Raw genomic sequence first — 26317 nt, 5'->3', positions numbered from 1 at the left:
GCTTTTAATCCCAGCAGTTGGGAGACAGAGCCAGGTAGATCTCTGAGTTCGAGGCCAGCCTGGTCTACAGAAGCTACAGCCAGGGCTACACAGACAAACCCTGTTTCAAAATACCAAAAATAAATAAAAATAAAAATAAAACAAAGAAAGAAAGGCAGCTCCTTAAACGATATCTAAGTTAGATATATAACATGTTCATCTCCTAGTACTTACCAAGAAGAATAGAAACTTATGTCCATGTAAACATAACAGCCACCCTACTGATAATTCCCAAACTGAAAGTAATGCAAATGCTCACCTCAGTTCAACTGATCATAGAATACAATATAGCAATAAGAAATAAACTAAAAATACACAGAAGATATATGAATTCTCAAAATAACCGAATACAAAATTGTAGAAAATGCAAGCTAATCTGTATTAACACAAAGCAAATCAGTGATTGCATAGGTACAGACCATCAGGCCAGCGATCAGCCACTCTGTCATCAGCCCTCTGTCATCAATCACTAATTAAGAAAATGCCCTACAGGCTTGCCTACAGGGGGCATTTTCTCAATTTAGGCTCCCTCCTCTCCAATAACTCTAGATTGTATCAAGTTGATGTGAAACTAGCCGACACATTCACATATAGTGTTCTTTATATTACTGTCTACATGCTTTGTCTAAAATGCATCATAATAAAGAATCTGGATGATATGGATAGTAGCATATAAGTCTCAATGTGGCATTTGCCTTACGAGTTCTTTGTCTTTGGATTCCATTTTATTATTACCATTCTCTATTTAAAAATGTGGGGCTGATCACTCACCGTCCTGATCATCTGGGTGGTTTCCTTCATACTCAGCCCCCTGAATAAACTGTACAATGTTCCGTTTCAAAAACCGCTGGGCCAGGTCCAATACATTTTCTCCATTATCATTGAAGGCTTTTAAGGCTTGTGCTGGGCTGTTCATTCTACTCAGCAGAAACTTAAAACAGTGGAGGTGGCCTTCCATGGCTGCTAAGTGAACTGTAGAGAAGGCAAAAGGATAGACTTAGTCCTAAAAATGACAGTAAAATACATTGAAAATCTGGGTGTGACAGCTCATGACTATAACACAAGCACTCCTAATGGGAGGAGCAAAAGGGATGTGAAGTTGCAGGCCATGCTGAGCTACTAGGCCAAACCATAACTACATGGAAGCACACTGTCTAAGAATTGTTTTGAAATTAGCTTTAGGCAGATGTGATGGTGCACATCTTTAATCCCAGCAATCCAGAGGCAGCAGCAGGAAGATCTCTCTGAGTTCAAAGCCAGCCTGATCTACAAAATAAGTTCTAGAGCTGTATAATAGAGGGACATTGTCTCAAAAAAAAAAAAAAAAAAAAAAAAAAAAAAAAACCACTAGGGAAAAGAAAAAGAAAAAGAAAGATCAAAGATGAATGATATTTTTATCATTCTGCATTTGTCATCTTCTTATAATTCATTCTTTATAATAAATACAAAAATTTAAGTTAAAACTCTACACTAGCCAGTCATGGAGGCACAGGACTGCAATCCCACCATTTGAGAGGCATAGGCAAGAGTACAAGTTCAAAGCCAGCATGGGCTACATAGCAAGACCATGTCACAAAAAGAAAAAGACTGCATACTAAGTGCACATTAGCAAATTCACTATTTTCACGCTAAATCCTTGAAAGTAAAATAACAAAATTTATTTCTAAAATCTACAAAGGACCAAAACAAACAAATAGGAATGGGATGAACAAACAAAAAATTTCAAAGAACCCTTAAAAGTATGAGACCAGACTGAAAGGCAGCCAGAAGCCAAAATTTGGGGTGGGGAGATGGGGTTATGAAGCAATGGCTCCAAAGAAAAAGACCAAATGGGCAATCTGTGATTAAAGGAAAGCAAGGTGGCCCACTGTGTCCTGGCCTCAAAAAGAAAAGTCCTTAAGTCCAGAGGCTAGTTTGCTGGCACATACAATACCATGCTGGGTTATTCTGTAATCCTACCAAAAAGTCCCCCTGAAAATGAGCCTGCTAATGGCTTAGTTCATTACCTATGCTTGCAGACATCACAGATTTCTAACTTAATATAACAAAACTAAGCTCTTGCCTCAAATTGTCCTGACATCATCCTCCACAACTTAACTACTAGGAAACAACTACATTCCTAGTCTCTTTCCTAGGCTGTCCAGGTTTGATTAGTTCTGTCCCTCCCCACATGACTACATCAGAAACTCCTAACTCTCCCTCAGACTATATACATAGGACCCAATTGCATCCTGTCTCCTCACTTCTCCCACTCTACACCACCATAAATAGCAGAACCCAAACAGTAGTTAAAACCTGCACTTGTGTTTTCCTTTACCCAGGCACTGGAGATTACAGTCAGGGCCCTGGGCATGCCAGGCAGCCAAAAGGATCCTCTAAGGCAGTGGTTCTCAGCCTTCCTAATGCTGCAACCCTTTAATACTCCTCTTCATGTTTTGATGATCCCCAACCATAACATTATCTTTGTTGCTACTTCATAACTGGAATGTTGCTACTGTCATGAATTGTAATGTAAATATTTTTAAAGACAGAGGTGCTGAGGGAGTGAAGACCCACAGGTTGAGAATCTGAGAGTCGTGCTGTGTCAGACCTTTCAGCTGCTCTTGGTCCATCAGTGACCTGTCACAGCTGTCCCAGTCACACTTACTTGCTGCTATGCAAACCATAGCAGCACATGCCTTGTCACCTCTTCCTTGATTAGCCACAAGACAACTCCTTTGGTCTCCACCAACTATCACTTTCTCAAAAATGATTTCCTGACCATGACACTCTGTTAATTTTTATTCCTCTATAATACTCTTCTCCCCTTTGCTATATTTATCCAAACGTGTACCCTCTGTAATGTTTTATGTTTGGATCATTCATTTTGATGATTATCTCTTTCCACTTACTATTACATAAAAACAATTACTTTGTACTTTCTGCTTAGTTACCTCTAACACATAGACACATGGGTGGTACTCAATAAATATATCCTAAAGCAGTGTCTTGAGAGGGCAGCTCTCTCTCAGAACACATACTCATGATATGTGATGTCTCTCTAGGCATCTCTTTTTTCCCTTTCATACTTAAATCACTATTAAAAGATTTTTATTAAACCCCAAATCTGCTTTGTAAAAAGGTTTTAGGAAGGTCTCTAGTCACTCAGGAATTTTCATTCTCTATATTATACCATTATAACAAGTATACATATTTAAAAATCAAGTTTGATCTTTTTAATGAGAAAACAGCAAAAAAACAAAATGTGATCAGATATACTCGAAAACACTCATTGTAACCTTGTATAGGACATAGAAAAGTCAATTCTGAGTAGGTTAAAGATAAATGTAAAATAATGAAATTTCCCAAATATAAAGAAATGTCTCTATGATCACAGAAAGTGGGAGCACTTTTGAATCAAATATAAAAAATGCTAACCACAAAGAGAAGATATTATTAAATTGAACTACATTAAAAGTAAACTTGTATTAATTAAAAGGTGTCTCAAGGGTAATACAGCAGTCTCTAGAATAGAAAAGGTATGTACAATGTATGTAGTTCAAGGCTTCCATCTACACTCTATGAAGAAACCTTACAACGAAGAAGGAGGAGGAGGAAGAGGAGGAGGAAGAGGAGGAAGAAGAGGAGGAAGAAGAGGAAGAAGAAGAGGAAGAAGAAGAGGAAGAAGAAGAGGAAGAAGAAGAGGAAGAAGAAGAGGAAGAAGAAGAAGAAGAAGAAGAAGAAGAAGAAGAAGAAGAAGAAGAAGAAGAAGAAGAAGAAGAAGAAGAAGAAGAAGAAGAAGAAGAAGAAGAAGAACCACCAGAATATAGAAAGGATGTCAGAATTGGCATATCACAACAAAAACTAACAAGTAGCCATAAAACATAAAGATATAAAATTATGTGCCCTGGCAGTAGTCATGAGCAAAACTACAAATTAAAACCAGCAAGAGACCCAATAACTCAACAAAATTACTAAACCTAAAACAACTAGTTAATGTTCAGGGTTAACAAAATGGGAGCTACTACAATGATGTCTTCCACAGTCTCATATTACCTTCTTTATGATTTTTAGTCACCATTAAAATAATGGATTTCTCTATGATATTTTCATAATATTATTGTAAACTGCCAAAAATCACTCTCCCATTTCCCTTTCTTGTTGCCCCAATCCCCACAATCCCCAAATAGTCCTCTTTCTGCCTTATGATTTCATATCTTAATATATATATATATATTACCTTAATTATATTTGTTTAAAATTATATTTCTATCTGTATTTTTATGATTTAAAACTTTCTTTGTATGTGAGCATGTCTCTGTGTGCATATGTCCATCTGGAGTTCCAAGCAGTTGTGAGCTGTACAATGTGGGTGCTGAGACATAAACTAAGGTCTGCTGTAAGGGCAGACGTGCTCTGAAGTACTGAGTCATGTCTCCAGCCCCTCTGTGTTTTATACTGAATTTATAATTTTAATTCTATAAACACTTAAATGTAAATTCTGCATAAGAGAGAAATTCTTGTAGAGCCCAGGCTGGCCTTGATCTCACTATTCTGCCATGGAAACCTTAGGAGGCACACACCACCACACCCGGCTGCCTGTGAAACCCTTAAATACCACTATGGGGTAAAATTGGTATACCTACTTTGGAAAATACAAGCCAGTCACTTGTAGAACTAATATTTTATCCCATGCAGTTCAAAACTGGGGGGGGGGGCTGATTTATAGCCAAAATCAGAGATCAACTGTGGAAGGTAGAAGGTAAATGGAAAGGGGATGTAAAAGAGGTTTCTGGGTGCAAGCAATAGGTATTAGTTAAGCTTAAAGGTTCCAGCGATGCATCATGCATGAAAATTCTATGCAATGGCATATGCATAAAATTGGGTATTTTTCCATATGTACATTTTACTTTAAATTTGTAGTGGGTGGTAGAATGTAGCTCAGTGATAGAGATCACATGCTAGGCTCTAAACTCAATCTCAAGCAACATACATACACACACATGAACATACACAGAGAGAGAGAGAGAGAGATTTAATCGAACAAAATAATAAATTTAAAAAGGATGAGAGCAAAGTAAATCACTTTCATATATTTAAAAAATGCATTCATACCAACCAACAAATCTGCACAAAAAGAATGCTAAATATATACTTCAGAAAGAAAGTCAGCTATCCCATAAAGTAGTTAGTGTAAAGGTACAGAAGCCACACAAGAGAGGGAAAGTACAGCATCCAGAATACCAAGATAAACAAGAATCTACAGGGATCCAGAGATATTCTAAACAGCAAAGTAACTGGATCAGACTCATATTATCTGCCTAAATTTTCTCCTCATAGAAGTGCATAAAATTCCTTTTATAATTTAAGGTTCATTTTTTTTAATCATGCGTTGTGTGTGTGTGTGTGTGTGTGTGTGTGTGTGTGTGTGTGTGTGAGTGTGTATACAAGTAAGTACAAGTAACTTCACAGAGTCCAGAAGAGGGTATCAGATCCCCTGGAGTTAGAGTTACAGGCAGTTGTAAACCAACTAATATGAGTCCTGGGAATTAAACTAAGATCCTCTGGAAGAGCCCAAAAAAGTCAGCAAATTATTTTAATTTACAAAGCTATCTCTCCAGCCTTCAAGAATCCAATCTTACTATGATCTGTCTTTTGCATTTCATTACCACTTTATATAAAAGGTAAATTACTTACAAACTATGTGGCAACTATCCAGTTTATTTCAAATTAAACAGAAAGTGTAATAACAAACCAGCTCATATCCTATAGATACCTAAACAGTAAAATAGTTGCCTGTGTGTCAAAGAGGTAGGAAGTAAAAAAAAAAAATTTAAAAAGTACTAACCCTGGGGATATTGGGCAGTGCCCAGGCACCTGCTTAACTTGTGTAAGCTGTTACACAAGAATACTGAATCCCACAAGAATACTGAGGAAGGAGGAAGGGGCAGAGGCAAAAGAAAAAGAGGAACCAGTTTCTCGATAGCTGAGATAGCTCAAGAAAAAACTCATGAAGGGTATATAACACAGGCATGCTAGTAAACAGTTCATATCAGCTTATCTGCTATTTTAAATATGATCAAGAATTTACATATTTCATCAATGAAATCTAAATATTTGCTTTAGTTCAATACCTGGGAGGTTTCCATTGTAGTCCACATCTTCTATGCCACATCCCCATTTGACAAGAAGTTGCAAGCAACCAAGCCGCCCATGAAAAGCTGCATAATGCACGGGTTTCCATTCTCTCTGGTCAGTCACGCTGGGGTCCTACAGGGAAAAAATTCACTCAGTTTCAAAATTGACTCAGTTTCCTGCCATTTGTAAGGAAAATGGTAAATCTAGACAATTCTGCAATTGAAAATTAGAAGCTTAGAAGCTTAAATTTATAGCAATCTTAAAATTATACAGCAAATACTTAATATAGTAAAAATTTTGCTGCACCCATTGATCTGAACACATGAACAATGAAGTTTTCAGAGAATAGTTACAAATCAGTCTTTTAAATCAGGGCATGTTGGTGTATGCCTTTAATCCCAGCACTCAGAAGGCAGAGGAAGAGGCAGGTGGACCTCTGTTGAGTTCAAAATCAACATGGTCTACAAAGAATTCAAGGACAGTCAGGTATACAGAGAAACCAAACCAAAAACTCAAAGAAAAAAATCACATGATCATTTCATTAGATGCTGATAAATCCTTGGAAAAAATACAATACCCCTTCATGTTAAAAGTCTTGGAAAGATCAGGAATTCAAAGCATATACTTTAACTTAATAAAAGCAATTTACAGCAAACCAACAACCACCATCAAATTAAAGGGAGAGAAACTTGACTCAATCACACGAAAATCAGGGACTAGACAAGGCTTCCCATTCTCTATTTATTCAATATAATAGTAGAAGTTCTAACCAGAGCTATTAGACAACAAAAAGAGATCAAGGGAATACAAATTAGAAAGGAAGAAGTGAAGGTATCACTATTTGAGGATGATATGATAGTATATATAAGTGACCCTGAAAAATCCACCAGACTGCTATAGCTGATACACAGCTTCAATTAAGTGGCTAGATATAAAATTAACTCAAAAAAAAATTGTACCCTTCCTCTACTGAAAGGATAAATGGGCTGAGAAAGAAATTAGGGAAACAACACCCTTCACAATAGTTACCAATAATATAAAATACCTTGGTGTGACTCTAACCAAGCAGGTAAAAGATCTATATGACAAGAACTTCAAGTCTCGGAAGAAATCAAAGAAGAACTCAGAAGATGGAAAGCGCCCATGCTCATGGATCGATAGGATTAACGTAGTAAAAATGGCCATCTTACCAAAAGTAATCTACAGATTCAATGCAATCTCCTCCAAAATTCCAACCCAACTCTTCACAGAGATTAAAAAGAACAATTCTCAACTTCATTTGCAATAACAAAAAAACCAGGATAGCGAAAACAATGTTTCAACAATAAAAGAACTTCTGGGGAAAGTTCTTTTGGATGGGACCTCATAAAACTAAAACCATCCCTGACCTCAAGCTGTACTACAGAGCAATAGTGATTAAAAACCACATGGTATTGATACAAAGGCAGGCAGGTAGATCAATGGAATAGAACTGAAGACCCAGAAATGAACCCACACACCTATGGTCACTTGATCTTTGACAAAGAAGCCAAAACCATACAATGGAAAAAAGACATTATTTTCTTTCTTTCTTTTTTTGGATTTTTTTGATTTGGTTTTTTTGAGACAGGGTTTCTCTGTATAGCCCTGGCTGTCCTGGAACTCACTCTGTAGACCAGGCTGGCCTCAAACTCAGAAATCCACCTGTCTCTGCCTCCCAGAGTGCTGGGATTACAGGTGTGCGCCACCACATTGGCACAGGGAAAAACTCTACACACACACACACACACCGATTTCTCTGTATAGCCCTGGCTGTCCTGGAAAAAACTCTATACACACACACACATACACACACACACACACACACACACACACACACACACACACCGATTTCTCTGTATAGCCCTGGCTGTCCTGGAACTCACTCTGTAGACCAGTCTGGCCTCGAATTCAGAAATCCGCCTGCCTCTGCCTACCAAGTGCTGGGATTAAAGGTGTGCACCACCACTGTCTGGCAGGGAAAAACTTCCTAAACAGAACACCAAAGACTCAGATCAACAATTGACTAATGGTACCTCATAAAACTAAAAAACTTCTGTAAGGCAAAGGACACTGTCAATAGGACAAAACAGCAACCTAAAGATTGGAAAGAGATCTTTCCCAACCCTACATCCAATAAAGGGCTGAAATAGAACTCAAGAAGACTCCAGAAAACCAAATAACCCAACTTTAAATGGGGTAAAGAATCTCAACTGAGGAATCTCGAATGGCCAAGAAGCACCTAAAGAAATATTCAGCAACCTTAGTCATCAGGGAAATGCAAGTCAAAACAAATCTGAGATTCCACCTTACTCCAGAGTTGCTAAAGTCAACTCTGTAAGTGAAGTAACCCAATCACAAAAGAATACACATGAAATGCACTCAGTGATAAGTAGATATTAGCCCAAAAGCTCAGAATATCCATGATACAGCTTACAGACTTACAGGCATAACAAGAAGGAAGGCTGAAGTGTGGATACTTCAAACCTGCTTTGAAGGGGGGAACAAAATAACCATGGGAGGCAGAGGGGAGGAGGGACCTGGGTGGTAGAGAAGAGGAGGAGGAACGAAGTGGGGGAAGGACCAGGTAGGGGAAGAGACAGGAGAGAAATCCAGAGGGCCAGGAGAAGGAGTTGAAATAAGTGGCAGTGGGGGTGGGGAACTTGGGGAATCACTAGAAAGTCCCAGGGGCCAGGGATGTGAGAGGCTCCCAGGACCCAATGGGGATATTAGCCAAAATACCCAACAGCAGGGAGATATAACCTGAAGAGACAACCTCCAGTAGACAGACATACCCCCTACTAGAGGGATAGGGCCACCCACCCATCTCAAAAATTTTAACCCAGAATTGTCCCTGTCTAAAGGAAATGCAGGGACAAAAATGGAGCAGAGGCTGAAGGAGTCTGGTATAGCTGTCCTCTGAGAGGCTCTGCCAACACGTGACTTAAGACAGATACGATACTTGCAGCCAACCATTGGACTCAATCCAGGGACCCCAATGGAAGAGTTAGGAGAAGGGCTGAAGAGGTTGAAGGGTATTGCAACCCCATAGGAAGAACAACAGTATCAACTAACCGGACCCCCCTCCAGAGGAGCAAGAGACTAAACCACCAACCAAAGAGAATATACATGGACCAGTCCATGGTTCCCACTACATATGTAGCAGAGGCCTACCTCATCAGTGGGAGGGGAGGTGCTTGCTCCTATGGAGGCTGGATGCCCCAGAGAAGGGGGATGCTAGAGGGATGAGGCAGGAGTGAGTGGGTGGGTGGGGGAGCACCCTCTTAAGAGGCAAAGGAGAGGGGAATGGGGTGGGAGTTTAATGGAGGGAAGACGGGGAAGGGAGCTAACATTTAAAATATAAACAAAATGATTAATAAATTTAAAAATTAAAATTAAAATAAACATCAAAGTAAACCAGTTAAATCCTAGAGTAATAAATCACTTCCTAAACTGGTTTCTGAAATAAAGAGTTTTTTAAAACATTCTACAGATACTCACAAATTCATAAAGACATAATTACCTGGTGGATATTTGTTTAAAAGCTCCAGAGTCGTCCCAGTTAAGCTCTGAACCAGCAGCCAAACACAGAACCTCTGAAATATTTTCTACACTGTTCATGGTGGGAAGAGGCAAGGGGAGATTTGTTTCCATTGCTGTATCCTTGTTTAATGGTGGGAAAGTTAAAGGAAAAAAATGACTTCCCCAAAGACATAGGAAGGACTCTGAAAGTCAGGAAGAGATAACCAAAGCACCAAATGCTCATCCATCTGCATGATCACACACTACGACTGACTAAGAGGGGTCCCTCACCACTCCACTTCGCAGCATTATTTGTAAAGAAAACGAGTGTCCGTGAGTGGCAGCAAGGTGTAGTGGGGTGCATCCTCGGTCATCTTGAGTCGCTAGGTTGGCTCCATTGATTATAAGGGCCTAGAGACAGAGAAATGGGGAAAATGCGCATGAATACATGGTAAGCTATGAATGCAGATACAGGCAAACTATGATGCATTCCTTAGGTAATCCTACAAAGGGTTTCAAGTCTTCTGGAACACTGCCTGTGGGACCTTAGTTGGCTAGCTGAGTCTAAAGTCAATGCTCTAAGATGGTTTCATCCAAATGAGTAACTAAGCCAATTTCCATACAGATCATAAACTATACGATTTATTACCATAATCCAACAATCATACACTTCTTAATATTTAGGTAAATACCTAATAAAATTGAAAACATGTCCAATGAGAATCTAAAATGAATATTTATAAGCTTTATTCATATTTATCAGGATTGGAAACAAAGTAAATGGGTAATGGTAACAAACACTCAGACAATATTGAGCACTAAAAGAAATTAGTGGTCATTAGGTATGTTAGAGCCTATAATACTAGAACTTGGGATCCTGAGGCAGGAGGATCACAAGTTAGCCCAGCCTGTGCTATACAGCAAGAGATTATCACTAAAATAAACAAATAAGCCAAGCACTACATCATTTTAATTTGTTCAAATACAATACCAAGAGTGAACCCCAGTGTGAACTCTGATGTCAGGTGAGTATGTAGCCCCTCCAGAGATTCACTGGCTGGGAATTCAAACTGGCAATTCAAATCTATGTATCTTCTGCAGTTTTGCTGAACCTACAACAGTTTTAAAAAATTAAAATCTACCTTAACAAATGATTTTTAGGGCATGTTTTCCCATTTGGTGTGGAGGACAGGAGCAAGAGCACAACCCCTGGGGCTGTGTCATGCAACCATCCTCAACTCCTTCCTACTCAGTTCTTTTCTCACTCAGAATTTCCTTTTTAATCAGCCTTTATTTACCAGTACTTTAGCAAAGAATTACTCAGTCATAATTCCTACCAAGGGTTTTTAAAAAATAATCTTCATGACTGTGTCTGATCTAACCAGTCAATAAGAGTCATAAATAGTATACTGAGTACTGACTGTGTTTTAAGAGTTATAAAATAGTAGTAGTAGTAGCAGTAGCAGTAGTAGTAGTAGTAGCAGCAGTAGAAGTAGTAGTAGTAGTAGCAGTAGTAGCAGTAGTAGTAGTAGTAGTAGTAGTAGTAACTACTAATGAATAATGATAATAATAATCATCATCTTACCAACCTATGGAACCAGGGCATTTGTAGTTATAGATAATCAACTCCACAAAGAAGACATCGATAAGAAGCAAACACATAGCACAGTACCAAAATAAGCAATACAAAAATTCTAAGAGGGAAGAGATGATTGTGGGGCAGAAAATGAAAATCAAGGTGCAGGGAGTGGCCTGAGCTAATGCCTGTTGGGGAGAATGATGGCAATAGAATAATGGCAATGTGTACCAGGTAAAGCTTCGCTTGACTCAGTTTCCCCTAGAGTTACTACTGTATTTTCTCTCTGCTCTCATTGCCTACCTTCTCGAGTCAATGCCCATCACTTTGAGAGTTAAGATTTTAACACTTACACTGGCACAACACAAACATCTGCACCACAATAGCAAGCTACAAAGAAGATACTCCGGACATGAATGTGACATTACCCAAAACAACCCAATTACTTCAGAGATTAAAGAATCGCCAGTTACATATCATTGATGTGGATGCTGCTATCAGTCAATCCTCCTTTACAGCATAGAAATGGATCAAGAGTTGGATCAAAGAGAATATTGGCAATATCCCAACAGAGCTATGGTGACAAAACTTAACTCACTGAATGAAAAAAAAAAAAAAAAAAACAAATAAGCCAGTAACTGAAATCCTTACCTGCAAGCAGGCATCCTGACCTCGGATTGCAGCTATGTGAGCTGCTGTCCATCCCCTTGTAGTTGTCTGTGCAGCATCAGCACCATTCCAGAGTAGCCAGTGAAGGCACTAACAGAAAAATAAACCAGATACTTTTTGTATTTTTATAACTTCTTAAATTTAGTCTGTTATGAGATCCCCATTGTAGCATAAGAAACAACAGACTAGTGTAAACCCAGTGTAAGAAAATCAAATGCACAAACACAGTGGCATAGTAAGCAACATTTGGCTTCACTGTTGTGTAAATAAGAAAAAGTCATGGGAACTATAGCAAACAAGAAGCCACATTCCTTGTCTACCAGGTACACTACTTGATACTAAATTACTGGCATTTCTTGCTATGAGTGAAATAAATGCTACTCCAATAAATATGCAGCTTAGCTAATGGTGCTCACGCCAAACAAGACCAATGTGTGAGCCAAGTGTCCTCGAGAGCTGCCAATACAGAACTGCTATCACCTTTTTCATTTTTCTTCTCTAGAGCTAGAAAGAGAGCTCAGCAGTTAAGAGTACTTGCTTTTCCTGGAGACAGGAGCGCGCGCACACACACACACACACACACACACACACACACACACACACACACACGCACGCACGCACGCACGCGCGCACATGTACATGCACACTAACATACCTAATTAAAAATATAATAAATCCTTTTCTTTTTCTTCAAGAGTTTCAGTCTTGCAGTGCTGTCCAAGATGGCCTTGAACTCCTGGATTGAAATGATTCCCTGTTTCATCCTTCTCAGTAATCAGGAGCACATAGCTAGTACTTAGATGCCAAATGTCTACCACAAATCTTCAAATGGATCTAGAAACTTCTGTATCAAAATATATACTATTACTGTGATAGTATCCCTAAAATGTATGTGACAGGGATTTTTAAAAAGGAAACAGCCAGTGAAATAAAACGTAAGAGATTTTAAACCAATCCAAATCTCACCCTCCTGCTGCACCTGCAGGCCTGTGCTGCATAAGGTGTTACTATATTTCAATGTTGAACTTCACAGGTTCTACCTCTAAGAAGCATCTTTCTTTTTAAAAGAACTATCTTTGACTCATTTTCATGTCATGCTTAACCTGTAATTTGCTGAAAGATTTACCATTTAGGTATCACTTGTCTGCCACCAAAATTAAGAACCAACAAAATTTTTTCTTATGTTTTAAGTGTTTGAGTAAGCATGGCTGCTGCGAGCACTCCCCTCTTTTTTATAGTCCTTTTTACTGTATTTACTCATTATTTTGTCTCCACAGTTCACACACACCATATGGAAGTAAAAGAACAACTTGTGACAGCTAGCCATCATCGAGTAGGTTCCAGGGACTAAACTTAAGTTGTCAGATTTGGTGGCAAGCCCCTTTACTCCCTGAGCCCTCTTGCTGGCCCCATTTTTTTTTTTAAGAGCTCAACCTCACTAACCACCACAAGTCGTTCATTTATTCAACATTTGTGGAGACACTATTATGTGTTAGAATTGTTTAGCTCAAGGAAATTGAAGCCATGATAAACACTCATGTGCTGCCTTAGCTTTTCTTTTGAATAACTATGTTACAAAGCGGCTATTACATAGAAATAATGTACATCTTACATTATAACAAAGTACTCAAATGGCTGCTAGAGTATCTATTTTATTTTACCTTCTATGAGCAATGCATGAGAGTCTCAGGTTCTCCACATTCTTGGCCATGGTATTGTCACTTTAGGAACTGTTTTATTCTTGTTTTGACTATTCTTATGCGTATGTAGCTTCTCAGTGTAATCTTAATTTGCATTTCTCTAATAGCTAATGATGCTGAACTCACAAGGCTCAAGTGCCATCAATCAACACATTCTAAGGAAACATTAACATTTGGCCATTTGTACATTTTTACTGTTCAGCTGAAGTGTTCCTTATTTAAACTGGATGTGATTTTTCAGTCAAGTATATGATTTACAAAGATTTTATCCTGTTTTTAACATAAGTCTTACAAGTTTTATATGTAGTTATAATATATTTTGGATAAATTCTATATGGAACCTAGTATGAGTTGAGATTGACATTCATTTCACATGAATGTCCAACTGGGACAACTAATAAAAATGTTATTTGCGTTCCATTAAATCATATTTGCCTTTGTTAAAAAATCATTCAATCAATCAATCAATAAATAAATAATATCTCAGCAGTTAGGAGCATTGGCTGCTCTGGGGATCTGGTATTAGATTCCCAGTAGCTACACGATGCTCACAACTGTCTGTAACTCCAGTGCCAGAGGATTTGACACCTTCTTCTGGCCTCTGAAAGTACTAGGTACATACATGATGAGACAGACATACATGCAACCAAAACTTCCATACATGTAAAGTATTTTAAATTAATTTTTAAAATGCAAATTAAATAGTAGGTTCATAGCATGTGATTAAGGTCCCAGCTGATCAGGAGCCTAAAGCAAAATTGAGAGTATAGTGAACAGATACACTGAGACCAACCATGTTAAAAAAAAAAAAAAAAAGGTAGAAAATGTTACAGGGCTTCAGAAGAACTGGGCAAGAGCTTTACATAATCAATAGTAAAATTAATAATGCTGTCAAAATTGACCTTTATAAGTCGGAAAACTGACCAAAGGCATACAACAAGATGTAAAGCATATATTTAAGAAACTCTACTGAATCTTATCTGGGGATGTAGCTCAGTTGATGGAGTTGCCTAGGATACTCAGTGTCCTGAGTTAGATCCCAAGGGATGTACATAACAGGCGTGGCTGCACAACTAGAATCCTAACATTTACCGAATGGAAGCAGGAAGAGTACAGGTGAAAGATCTGCTCCACAGGACTCCAAGGTCAGCCTGTGCTATAATGCAATCTCTTTAAAAAAAATAAAAAGTAATAAATTGTTTAAGGAGAGATAGCTCAACAGTTAAGACCAGTGGCTGCTCTTCCAGAGGACCTGAGTTCATGTCTCAGCTCCCATGCTAAGTGGTTCACAACTGCTTCTGATTCTAGCTCCAGGAAATCTGACTCCTGGTCTTCTCAGGCACCTTCACACATGCACATTATCACAGACATACAAATACATAAATAAAAGCAATTTCTTATAAGAAACAAAGAAAATCTACTGGATCTCAGTTGGAAGAGGGTAGAGCTTCTGCTCTTAGCCTGGGACTATAGCAATCCATACCCTTAGCTTCATAGAACAAACAGTTCTACTTGATTATATAGTATAATTTTTCTACCAGAAGGACGATTTTTGAAAGTGAACCAAAACAACAACAATAACAGTAGGCCCAGGTCTCCAGCCTCAGTAGATCACATCCTGGGAAAGCCAACATCAGAAAAAGTCTAAAGTCATGACTTTAATCCCACCACTTAGGAGGTATAAGAGGGTAGATCTCTGAGTCTGAGGCCAGCTTGATCTACAAAGGGAGTTCTAGGCAAGCCAGGGCAACATAGTGAGCCCCTATCTAAAATATAAGTAAATAAAATAATTTTTCTTAAACTTTAAGTGAAGGTAACCATGAAGCTGAATGGATACCAGAAAAGAAGAAATCTGCAAGGTATCCGGTTTGAATATGGCAGAATAAAGTCAGGTTGTGTGTGTGTGTGGGGGGGGGGTGTTGGTTATTGTTGTTTGTTTTGTTGTTATTTGTTTTGTTGTTGTTTGTTTTGTTGTTTTCATTTTGTTTCGTTTTGTTGCTTCTTCCTAAAATCAGCTGAAAAGTAGAAAGAAGGAAAGAAGGAAAGAAGTAAGAAAGAGAGATAAAATTCCACTTTCAATGAACTAGCAATAACTCAAACATGAAACATGAAAAATCTGCTGGAATGTAGATTTTTGATACAGAAGGAAATGGAGAATACCGCCCACCCACAGTTACAAGCTCACAGAGGATGACAAGGGATATTTCTCCCTTACAAGATGGATCAACTGACACATCAAAGTCAAAATGCCTGGCCACGTCAACTGAGGCCACACTGACACAGGGAGATGCTGACCCAGACCTGTTTGCATGAAGCAGAGTAGAGAAAAACAACAAATTGTACAGGCATGTTCACAGAAAAAAGTAGGTATATATTTGTTAGGAGTAGATAAGAGAGTTTTGTGACTAAACCTACTATAATGTATAGGCAAAGTAAAGATAAGAATGTAAGCATACAACTTTGAAACAGGAAATTCCAGTTGCCCTTCATCCCCAAGAATAAGACCTGTATAGTATATTCACTAAGCACTGTTTATACAAATGGAAAATTGAAACCAACCAAGTACTATGGAAAATTCTATTGCCCTAAGAATAAACTAAGACTAACCCTGAAATAATGGACTATAGTACATATATAAAACTACATGGTTTAAACTCAAAAGCATATTGTTGAACAAATGAAACCTGTGGAGAATGGTACACATAGAAAGTGCTATCTATACAATATCAGTCAAAAGAATTATGTAACAATGTGCAATAACTGCTTAAAACTAAGTGAGTCTAAAAAAAATTAGCTTCTCTGCTTGTCTTTAGAACCTAGTCACCAAACTGTGAAGAAGCACAAACTAACCCACAGCAGGGACAACTTACCAGAGCATCTATCTGGAAATAAAGTACTCAACATCAACCACCAGATACCTGAGTCAGCGGGGCTTCAGTTGAGTCTGGCCTCAGCACACTACTTTTGTTCAATACTGGATAGTGAATTTAGGTTCCCATAATACACCAGGTAGGTGCTCTACCACTGAGCTATGGCCCCAGTCTTTGAATCTTCTGCTCAGACACTAAGCAGCAAAGACAAACTGTCCCTCCAATTCAATTTCTTAGCTCACTCATAAGCACTGAAAGCAGTCACTCTACAACACTAAGCTTTGGGATAATTTGCTAGAGAGCCCTACTAAAGAGCACTCAAATAAAAGTGCTGGCACATGCCTGTAATCTCAGTGCTTGGGAGGCAGAGGCTGGCAGATTTCTGAGTTCGAGGCTAGCCTGGTCTACAGAGTGAGTTCCAGGGACAGCCAGGGCTACACAGAGAAACCCTGTCTCAAAAAAACAAAACAAAACAAAACAAACAAACAAAAAAACAAAAAAATCAAATAGAAAAGATTATTTTGAGTGCCAAGCATGAAGTCTTATTTAAGTATGAATGGAAAACATTCATACTTATTTAGCTTAATAGTTATAGATTCTTACCTCTAAACTTCCAGAATGTGCTGCCCAATGCAAGGGAGTAAAATTATGGAGAGGATCCACTTCATTAAGGTTGGTTCCACGTTCCACTATGTCTGAGAGCTGCTTGACGTCTCCAGCCCGCACTGCGTCATGTATGCTACTAAAATGCACCTTCTTCCTGGAACCTATTGAAAAGTCAAATTTCTTCAACTATATTACAGAACTATAAAAACAAAGGACTACAGCAATGAACCAGAAAAAGCACATCACTTTAGCTTTCTGAATAAGTTACTACAAAATTTAGAGTAGTTTAAAACAAAGAACAAATCACACAAACATACTTGTAAACAGAGAAAAGTTTACATTTATGTACATTGAAGATAGATAAGACAGTTTGGGCCTAGGGAAAGACAATAACTAATATAAAACATACAGCACTGAAAGGGAGGGGAGGGAAGCGGGAGGGGAAGAGAGGAAAGGGGAGGGTAGGGAAGAGAGGAAAGGGGAGGGGAGGAAAGGGGAGGGAAGAGGGGAGGGGAGGGGAGAGGAGGGGAGGGAAGAGAGGAAAGGGGAGGGGAGGGAAGGGGAGGGAAGAGGGGAGGGGAGAGGAGGGGAGGGAAGAGAGGAAAGGGGAGGGGAGGAAAGGGGAGGGGAGGGAAGGGGAGGGGAGGGAAGGGGAGGGAAGATGGGAGGGGAGAGGAGGGGAGGGAAGAGAAGGGAGGGGAGGGGAGGGAAGAGGGGAGGGGAGAGGAGGGGAGGGAAGAGAGGGGAGGGGAGGGAAGAGGGGAGGGGAGGGGAGGGAAGAGAAGGGAGGGGAGGGGAGGGAAGAGGGGAGGGGAGAGGAGGGAAGAGGGGAGGGGAGGGAAGGGGAGGGAAGATGGGAGGGGAGAGGAGGGGAGGGAAGGGAGGGGAGGGGAGGGAAGAGGGGAGGGGAGAGGAGGGGAGGGAAGAGAGGGGAGGGGAGGGAAGAGAAGGGAGGGGAGGGGAGGGAAGAGGGGAGGGAAGAGGGGAGGGGAGAGGAGGGGAGGGAAGAGAGGGGAGGGGAGGGAAGAGAAGGGAGGGGAGGGGAGGGAAGAGGAGGGGAGGGAAGAGAAGGGAGGGGAGGGGAGGGAAGAGGGGAGGGGAGAGGAAGGGAGGGAAGAGAGGAGAGGGGAGGGGAGGGGAGGGAAAAGGGGAGGGGAGGGGAGGGGAGGGAAGAGGAGAGGGGAGGGGAGAGGAGGGGGGAGGGGAGAGGGGAGGGGAGAGGAGGAAAGGAAAGGAAAGAAGGGGCTAGAGAGATGGTTCAGTGGTTAGGAGCACTGGCTGCTCTTCCAGAGGACCAAGGTTCAGATCCCAGCACCCATATGGTGGCTCACAGTCGTCAGTAATTCCAGTTCCAGGGCATCCTCTGGCTTTCATGGGCACCAAGTGTGCATGTGATTCATTTACATACATGCAGGGAAAACATTCATATATATAAAATGAAATAAGAAAGTGGAAGAAGGTGGAGGAGAAGGAGAAAGAAGAGAGGGAGAGGGAAACGAGGAAGAAAAGAAAGACATTAACTTTTCTTGGTCCTACCAGGCAACTAAAGTCTCAGGTCAAACTGACATCCTAAATCTAGAGAGACAAGAGAAACATAGATGAGTTCAGTTTACAAATACTGCTGAAAGTCAGAAACTGCTAGAAGCTAGAAGTGGTAATTCGAATGACTTGCCCAGGCTGTGTCATGGTTAGGTGAAGAAACACCATAAGCAAAAGCAGTTTGGGCAGGAAACAATTTATTTCAGCTTACCTGTCCCAATCACAATCCAACATGCAGAGAAGACCCTCTTAGAGAAAAAGGAAGCCAAGATGCAAAGGGACACAAGAAAACCAACGATGAAGTGGGGAAGAGTAAGGGCACCGTTCTGGCTATGGGTACCATGGCACGCAACTAGGGTTAAGAAGTCTGAAGGGTGAGCATCTGGGGAGGAATTCCAACAGAGTTATTCTTTCCTGTATGGAGTATGTAGCAGTTACATGGTTCTTGCTATGGTACTGAGACATGCAACTAAGGCTGAGCCATCATTAGCAGTGTCATGTGAGAGGAATCTCAGGACTTTGGCCTTTGTCTATGCAGTATGGGTTGCCAAGCCTGCTTTATGAGGGACATGGAAATGCTCTAAAAACAGTTACAAGTTTACAGGAAATTCTGCAAGTCTTTGAGACTAAAACACAAAGGTCAAGATTGTCAGCAAGCACAGCAGAGATTACTGGGCTCTGCTGTGTGTAGTTAGAAATGCATCTTGGGTGTCAGCCAAGTAGGAACTTGTTTCTATAAAAGAGCAATTGCAACAAGAAAGGGGTATGTGGCTAGCATTCTCCATGTTAGTATCTGGTTTGGCAAGTAAAATAAATAAACAAGAGAATGAGGTGGAGGTGTGTTGGCTTGATGCTTCTTAAAAGCTTAGAGCTCAAAATCTTAAGGAAAAAGAAGGAAAGGGAATACAAGTTAGAGCCACTCTCAAAAAGCCCTTCTTGGGATTCTTGAACTTGGAACTATGTGAGGCAAAGACAGTAAAAGCAGTAGAAGATACCCACAGGTCAGCAGCTCAGCCTGTCTTAAGAATATTCTTTGCAGCTCAGCTTCCTTTTATCTGCGACCGACTCTCAACTTTTGTTTACCCTGGCGGGGAGGGGCCTAGTGAATCTGATCAGTTCCAGGGACTTCTTAAAGCTATTTTAAATGGTTTACCTGCCTGCTTAAAGCATTTCCTGCAGGACGGACTCCTTTAATCCTGGGACAGAACTGTTACACAACACTTTACCCTTTCTTCAGCTCTTACATTCTTTCCTTTCCCTCTTTGCCAATGACAAGTGAAAAAAAAAAAGTTTCTGAGTGAAAAAGCTGCAAAGAGTCTCTGAGACCAGCTGCATGGAAGACGTTTAGACCAACTGAGCCACCTAGAAAAGACAGTTTCCAACATGTTGAGCTGCCTGCCAGCTGGCTAGTCGGTGCTCTCCAGGTTTCCCAGCTTTTCAGAGTTGTCACCCATGCTGGGGGCTTGTGTTGGTGATGTAGCTGTCTGAGTCATCTGTGCTCCGGTAAGTAACCCCTCAACCATATTGCACCAAGTGACCCCAATAAAACTCATTGGTTCACCAAGTCAGACTGGTGCTACCCAGTACTTTGGTCTGTTGGGATGCTTATTTGGGGTGAGTGGGATTCCTATCTGGGTCTCCTCAGGAAAAGTTTTGTCACACAATACGCTCAGAAAAAGGAGGAGGAAAAAGAAAAAGATGAAGAAACAGAGTAAGCCAGCAAAGGGAGCTCTGAAAGAATGAAAATGAAAAATTTAGATGGCTCTCATTTGTCATCTCCAGTGTCAAATGCCACAGAAAAGAATGTACAAAGGTTCATAATACTTAACAAATGAAGTCTGACAAATGATGTACAAGAGGGAAGCTCAAAGAAGGGAACACAGGAACAGGTGAGAAGTGTTTGGAATCAGTGGAAATAAAGGAGGAAAAGACATGATAATAAAACGAAAAGACCAGCCTCAGGAGGACAGCCTTTAAGTAGGAAAAGTGTTGTGGGCTAAACAAGGGACGACAGCAAAAAGACTGTGTCTCACTTGAGTCTGCAGTCTCCCTACAGGACTTGGAGGGGCCTGGATTAGCCACACCAGGCATGGTGTGGTCCTTTGTCCTTGGACTTGGACTCTGAGGAGGAGTGGTGCCTGGGTCCCTGCTGCCGAGCTGGTCTTCACTTGCTCCCACGCATGGACCACTGCTGCAAGAACTGGACTCCTCGTCGCTGGCGCGGGGCCCACGATCCTCCCTTCTCTCCCAAGAGCCCCTAAAGCGGGAATCTTCTTCGCTTTCTCTCTCCCAGAAGCTACTACGGAGATGGCGGCTGGAGTCTTCACTGATGCTCACCCTAGAGGAGTCTCTGGCCTCGTAGCCCCTGTCATCACTTACTCCTTCCCAAGAACTACTGAGGCAGTGGCTGCCATCGACGCTTGCTCCTTCCCAAGAACCGCTGCGGTCGTCACTGCCTTGGTTCCTGGAGTCACGGGTTCGGGGCCCTGGGGTTTCAGGGACGTCTACCCAGGCGTCTTCCCTGACGGCTGCTCTGGAGTCGCAGGGATGCGAGCCAGCGACTTCACGGAGGCTCACGTCGTCACTGCGTTGGCTGCGGTCGCCCCTCACAGCCACCCATGGACTGCTCTGCCGGTGGCCATCCTGTTCCCTAATTCTCTCCAGAGAGACGCAGCGGTGCTGCCCTTGGTCTTTACTGGGTCTTCTCGAGTCCCTTCGGGAAAAGCCGCCGTCCTCACCTACTCTTGCCGAACAGATCGTGGTGAGGCGGTCCCCTCCTTCTAGGTTTCTTTCTCTGGGGTTGTGGCAACAGAATGCCTGCTCTCCCACGACCTTCTCCCGAGACCCGGAGCGGAGGCAGCCGTACCGGCCGCGGATCGCACATACGCGGCGGCTGGCGCGGAGGCCGCAGTCTCCGGTCTCCTGGGCGCACGGGTGGCTGTGACGGCGACCGCCGTCGGCAGGAACGCTCTCCTCACAGTCGTTTTCCAGCGTCTCAATTCCCGCAGCCTGGAGGGCGTGGCGGCGTGGTCGTCACCTTGGAAACGAGTACACTTCCGGCGTGCGGTCACTTCCGTATCCTTTATGCATACGTCACTTCCTTCTTCCTTCCTTTCACCTTTTTCGGGGCTTCGCCTGTGGAAAGCCGCGCGACTCTGGTACCGAGTGGTTTTTCGGTGGGTTTTTATTTTTTTCTTTGTTTTATTTTGTTTTGTTTGCTCAGTCTCACTAGAGCCTGCCGAGGCTTTTTTCTGGAACGCCCTGTCGTGGGTATCGCCCCAAATGGAGGTTCCAGGATTGCGGTTCGCGGAACTGACCTGTGTGCCGCGCCTCAGGGGCCGTTTCGTCCTTGGCAAGCCTGGTGTACTATTTCAATGCTGGTTTGGAAAAAAAAAAATCTATTTTGACCCCCATGGCTTCGCAAACATAGAAAAATCCCTATAGGGGGCGGTAGCAGGTGCAGTCCCTGTCAGTGTTGTGTGCTTAATGTCGGGCTCGTGGATATTAGCTTGATAGGTATCATCCTCAGGTTGACACTCAAGATACCACTAGTTTGCTAAGACAAAACAGTGGGTAAGTTCTAAAAACAGCAGACGTTAGCCAAAGGACACTCCAGTACTCCTACTTTAAATGCAACATTTCTTTCACTGTAACATTATTACTAACTGAACTTAAACCTTTCTTTCCAACATTGCTCAAAATGTATTCTTCCACTTTATTTTTGCGAATATAAGCATGGAGTTTTGTGCTAACCGCCGAGCATAGAAAAACTGGTAAGCATCATCCATATTGCTTGTACTTCTGAGGTGGGTTTTGTGTTGTTGTTTTGCATGCTTGTATTGCCACCTCGATTTCTCCCTTCAGGAGTAATTGAGTTGGGGGAAAGCAATCTTTTTCATTTCTCTGCCTTTAAATATGTAGCTTGCCCTAAAGAAAGTACTCTGTCTTCTCCATTTATGTTCTCTACACAAATGTGGAAAATTCCTAACAATTTACCTTCTCTCGAGGTAAATTGATCTTTTTTTAAACATAACCTTTTAAGTAGTAACTGGCGCTTGTATTCAGTGCTTTGTATGAGTTTTCTATCACTAAAACTTTGTTGACAGTATTTGTTTTCATTCTGTGTATTTTAAAAAAAACATCAAAGTTGTTTGTTTGGGGATACGCGGTGTTTGCGTGACAATTCCTACTACATCTTTTTTTTTTCTTTTTGCACATTCCCCTCCTCAAAACGTGATATCCCCTGGCTTTTATTGGATCACATCACACATTATAGTCATCTTGGTTCTCACCCTCTCATAAGGAGGTGAAACTTCTGGGCAGTAAGCATTCTGTCTTCAGCATTGGTTTCCAAAATTAGAATATTTACTTCATGGGAGGAGCTGCTCAGTAGCTATTCTGTCGTAGAGTTAATAGATTGATTGATCTGATCACCAGATTAGTGAACTAACACACAGAAGACAATGGGGTCTTTTTGTTTTGGGGGGTTTTTGTTTGTTTTCTTACTGTTTGAAAGGGATATGGGATTAGTCAGTCATTCCAGTTTGATGATTTTTTTTTTCTTTTTAGAATTAGGGTGACTGAGACCTTTTGTGGGACACGTATTTACTGAATTACATATGTGAACCAGTGCCTATCATAACTGATTTGCAAGTAATTTCAAAACTAATCTATATTGTATTTATTTCTTACAGATGAAGAACAGTTCACATTTGATCAGGATGACATTAGTAGGAGTTGGGGATCTGGAACCTACTATGTGCAACTCCAGATAACACAGTGTTTATAGCTACTTCAAATATAAAGGCACTACTTCTGGGTCATGCTATATCAAATAGATAAGCCCACACAGTGGACACAGCAAATCTGAGAAAGAAAAGGAAAGAATGGAGTATTAGAAACAAGGGAAATGTGTTATATGCAGGTCTTTAAAAACGTCAAAAACTAATTCTTTTGCATAGCCTACACTAATTTGGAAAATTGGCTTGAATAAGCTAGGAAAATATACCCCAAAACTGGAACAAGAACTATAAAATCACAAAAGAATATCTCAAAGAAATCTATCCTTGAGAAATACTACCAGAGAAAAGGCAGGACAGAAAGCTTGCTAGATATTAAACTAACATAGCCATAATTCAAAATTTTAATGAATTTAAAATTCATTACCTATGAACCAGTAACTATATAAAGTCTTCTACATACCTTGCTCAGATACATTAGCCATTGTAACACTTTACAGTAAGAGTAAATGTGTTCATAAAAGAATGGCTAGGTTTTACTACTTTATTTATAAGATAGTGTACAGGATGAGAAAAGATGGCTCACTGTGAAAAGAGATTGATGACCTGAAAACCCACATAACAGTGGGAGTGAGCTGGTTACTGCAAATTGTCCGCTGACCTTGGCACATATGTGGCATATCTGCACCCATTCTCAAATGAGGTACACACACACTAAAAGTAAGGACTTTTTATTAAAAGAATGAAAAATGTAAAAAAAGTTGTGGTAGAAATGCAATCTATAGGCATTCATATGGTTATAATGCATAAGCAATTGAGAAAAACAGAAAATGCATGTACTCACTTTTTAAAAATGCTCTTAAAAGGATTTCAAGTTTGGAAATAACCTATACCAAATTGATTATATTATAAAGCACAAAATAAAAAGATATGGAGGGAGACTTAAAATTGAGAATTTTAGTATAAAGATTATAGCAGTAAATAAAAACATGCGCTATCGTGTAAAACAGAAGATAGTTTTGAAAGTAATGGTCCATGAGTAAGAAGCTAAGAAAAAGCACAATGGTTTTGGCAATGTTACTGATACAACAGTTCTAATAAAACAATCAAGATAAAAAATTGGATTGCATACAATTTCAAGGTAAGTTGACGGTAAAAGCAGATTCTCAATTGAAGAATGATGAGTTTGTACTGGAGTAGTCATGTCAACATTCCAGAGAATAGGAATTGTTTTCAGGTAGGAACCTATAATTAGGAATGGTGAGTTGTCCACACCTGGTTTGTTTAATATGGAATTTTTTGGTCTGTGCATTTGTACCTGGTGCCCTCCAGAGGCTAGAGGAAACAATTGAACCTTTGGGGTCTAGAGTACAGTTGTGAGCTGCCATTCTGGTGCTGGGATTCAAACCAGAGTTCTCAAAAACCCCCTAGTGCTCTTAACTGCTGAGCCATTTCTTCCACCTGTTTTTCTAAAGGGAGAGAATACAAGCTAATCTCCCACAAGTCCACTCTAGGCATGATTCTAGAGGGAGTGGGGCCAGCTCAGCTCAGGGCAAAATAAGTTTTGACAACCATTTCGATTCCTTTGTCCTCATGTGCTCCATAAACTTGTTTACTTTCAAAATAAGAGTCTCACTATTTTGCCCAAACTTCTGGGCTCAAGTGATTTCCTATCTCAGTCTCCCAAGTAGCTAGGACCATGCCATTGCACCCTTTTCTGCCCATGCACTCCTCAAAGACAATGCCTCTCCCTCTGATGCCATCTTTACCTTGACATCGTATGGGTAATTTTTGGCTCTTGGTTTATTCCTTTGCTGAAAAATGTTACCTCAAGAAATTGATACTATTTTGAATTACAGAAAACTACCATCATATGAATTGAAGGCACTGGTTTTTCCTTAATTTTACATTATGTGAATGGAGGAGAGAATCACATGTTGCAGTGCTCATGTGAAGTCAGAGAATGACTTCAGGAAGTTCTTAACACCATGTGGTTCTTTGGTATTAAACCCAGCTCATAAAGACTTGGCAGTCAGTAGCTTTACCCGCTGGATCATCTCTCTGCCTACCCATTTTCTCATTTTGTAGCTCAAACCCAGGGCCTTATACATAAGAAATGTTCTACCACTGTTCAGTCCCAAGACACTGAGATCAAATCTATGTACCCTAACCCAACCTTAACTTGTGAACTTCCCTGCCTTCGTCTTAGGAGGACTGGGATTACACCACACCTGGTCAGTTTATCTCCTCTTTGAAGGCATAGATGCCTTATTATAATTTCCTAAATAATTTTTATTAACCTTTTAATATACTTTGACAGTATGCCAGCCACATAGTGAAAGAAATTAAGTAGAATGTAATTCTCTTTAAACCATTCACACAATACATGTTCATTCACAACAGAATTTAATGTGATCCCTCTGTTTTCTAGAACTAAGTTCAGAAGCTTTACATTAAAAAAAAAAAACCTACATTGTATAATCAACCTATAACCCACTTTATATGTGGCTTCAAATTTTTCAACTTTTTTTAAAGGATTTTGTGTGTGAGTGCCTCATATATATATATACATCACATGTCTGCCTAGTGGCTGCAGAGGCCAAAAGAACTTGTGATCCACACATTGAGGGTGCTGGGCTATGAAACCAGGTTTTTGCAAGAACATCAGAGTGTTCTTAACTGCTAACCATTTCTTCAGCTCCCAAAACTTTTAACTTTTGGTTCAGAATATGTTCTATCTTATAAGACTTTAGTTTTGATTGTGGTACTTCGTAGTACAGTTCTAAAGCATTTTCCATCTTTGGGAGCTGATGATTAGCATGTAAAAAGAACTTGGAGGTTTTTACTAGTTGACCTTGTACAAGACCCACTATACAGTGATTCTAAGGCTGAGCTAAATTTGGAAATCTGGGTCACTATCTC

The 26317-nt window shown here is 40.5% G+C and overlaps 1 protein-coding gene across 4 annotated transcripts in view; it reads right to left on the bottom strand.

Moving 5' to 3' along the window:
• Positions 1–21682, bottom strand: part of Ankrd42 (ankyrin repeat domain 42) — a 42391-nt gene extending 20709 nt beyond the window's left edge. For 3 of the 4 annotated variants that reach the window (XM_052158622.1, XM_052158630.1, XM_052158651.1), the window contains exons 1-6: positions 20690–21682; positions 17115–17278; positions 11924–12031; positions 9988–10107; positions 6153–6288; positions 811–1011 (exon numbers count right to left, since the gene is read on the bottom strand). In XM_052158622.1, coding sequence (XP_052014582.1) covers positions 811–1011; positions 6153–6288; positions 9988–10107; positions 11924–12031; positions 17115–17278; positions 20690–20747 — 787 coding nt within the window. In that variant the 5' untranslated portion in view covers positions 20748–21682. The other variant, XM_052158641.1, reaches the window with a different exon arrangement.
• Positions 21683–26317: the final 4635 nt, after the last annotated feature.

Source organism: Apodemus sylvaticus, chromosome 1, assembly GCF_947179515.1.
Source record: "Apodemus sylvaticus chromosome 1, mApoSyl1.1, whole genome shotgun sequence".
In the NCBI taxonomy this organism is placed as follows: Eukaryota; Metazoa; Chordata; class Mammalia; order Rodentia; family Muridae; genus Apodemus; species Apodemus sylvaticus.
The sequence above is the reverse complement of the archived record's forward strand: the minus strand, read 5'-3'. Positions and strand labels throughout refer to the sequence as shown.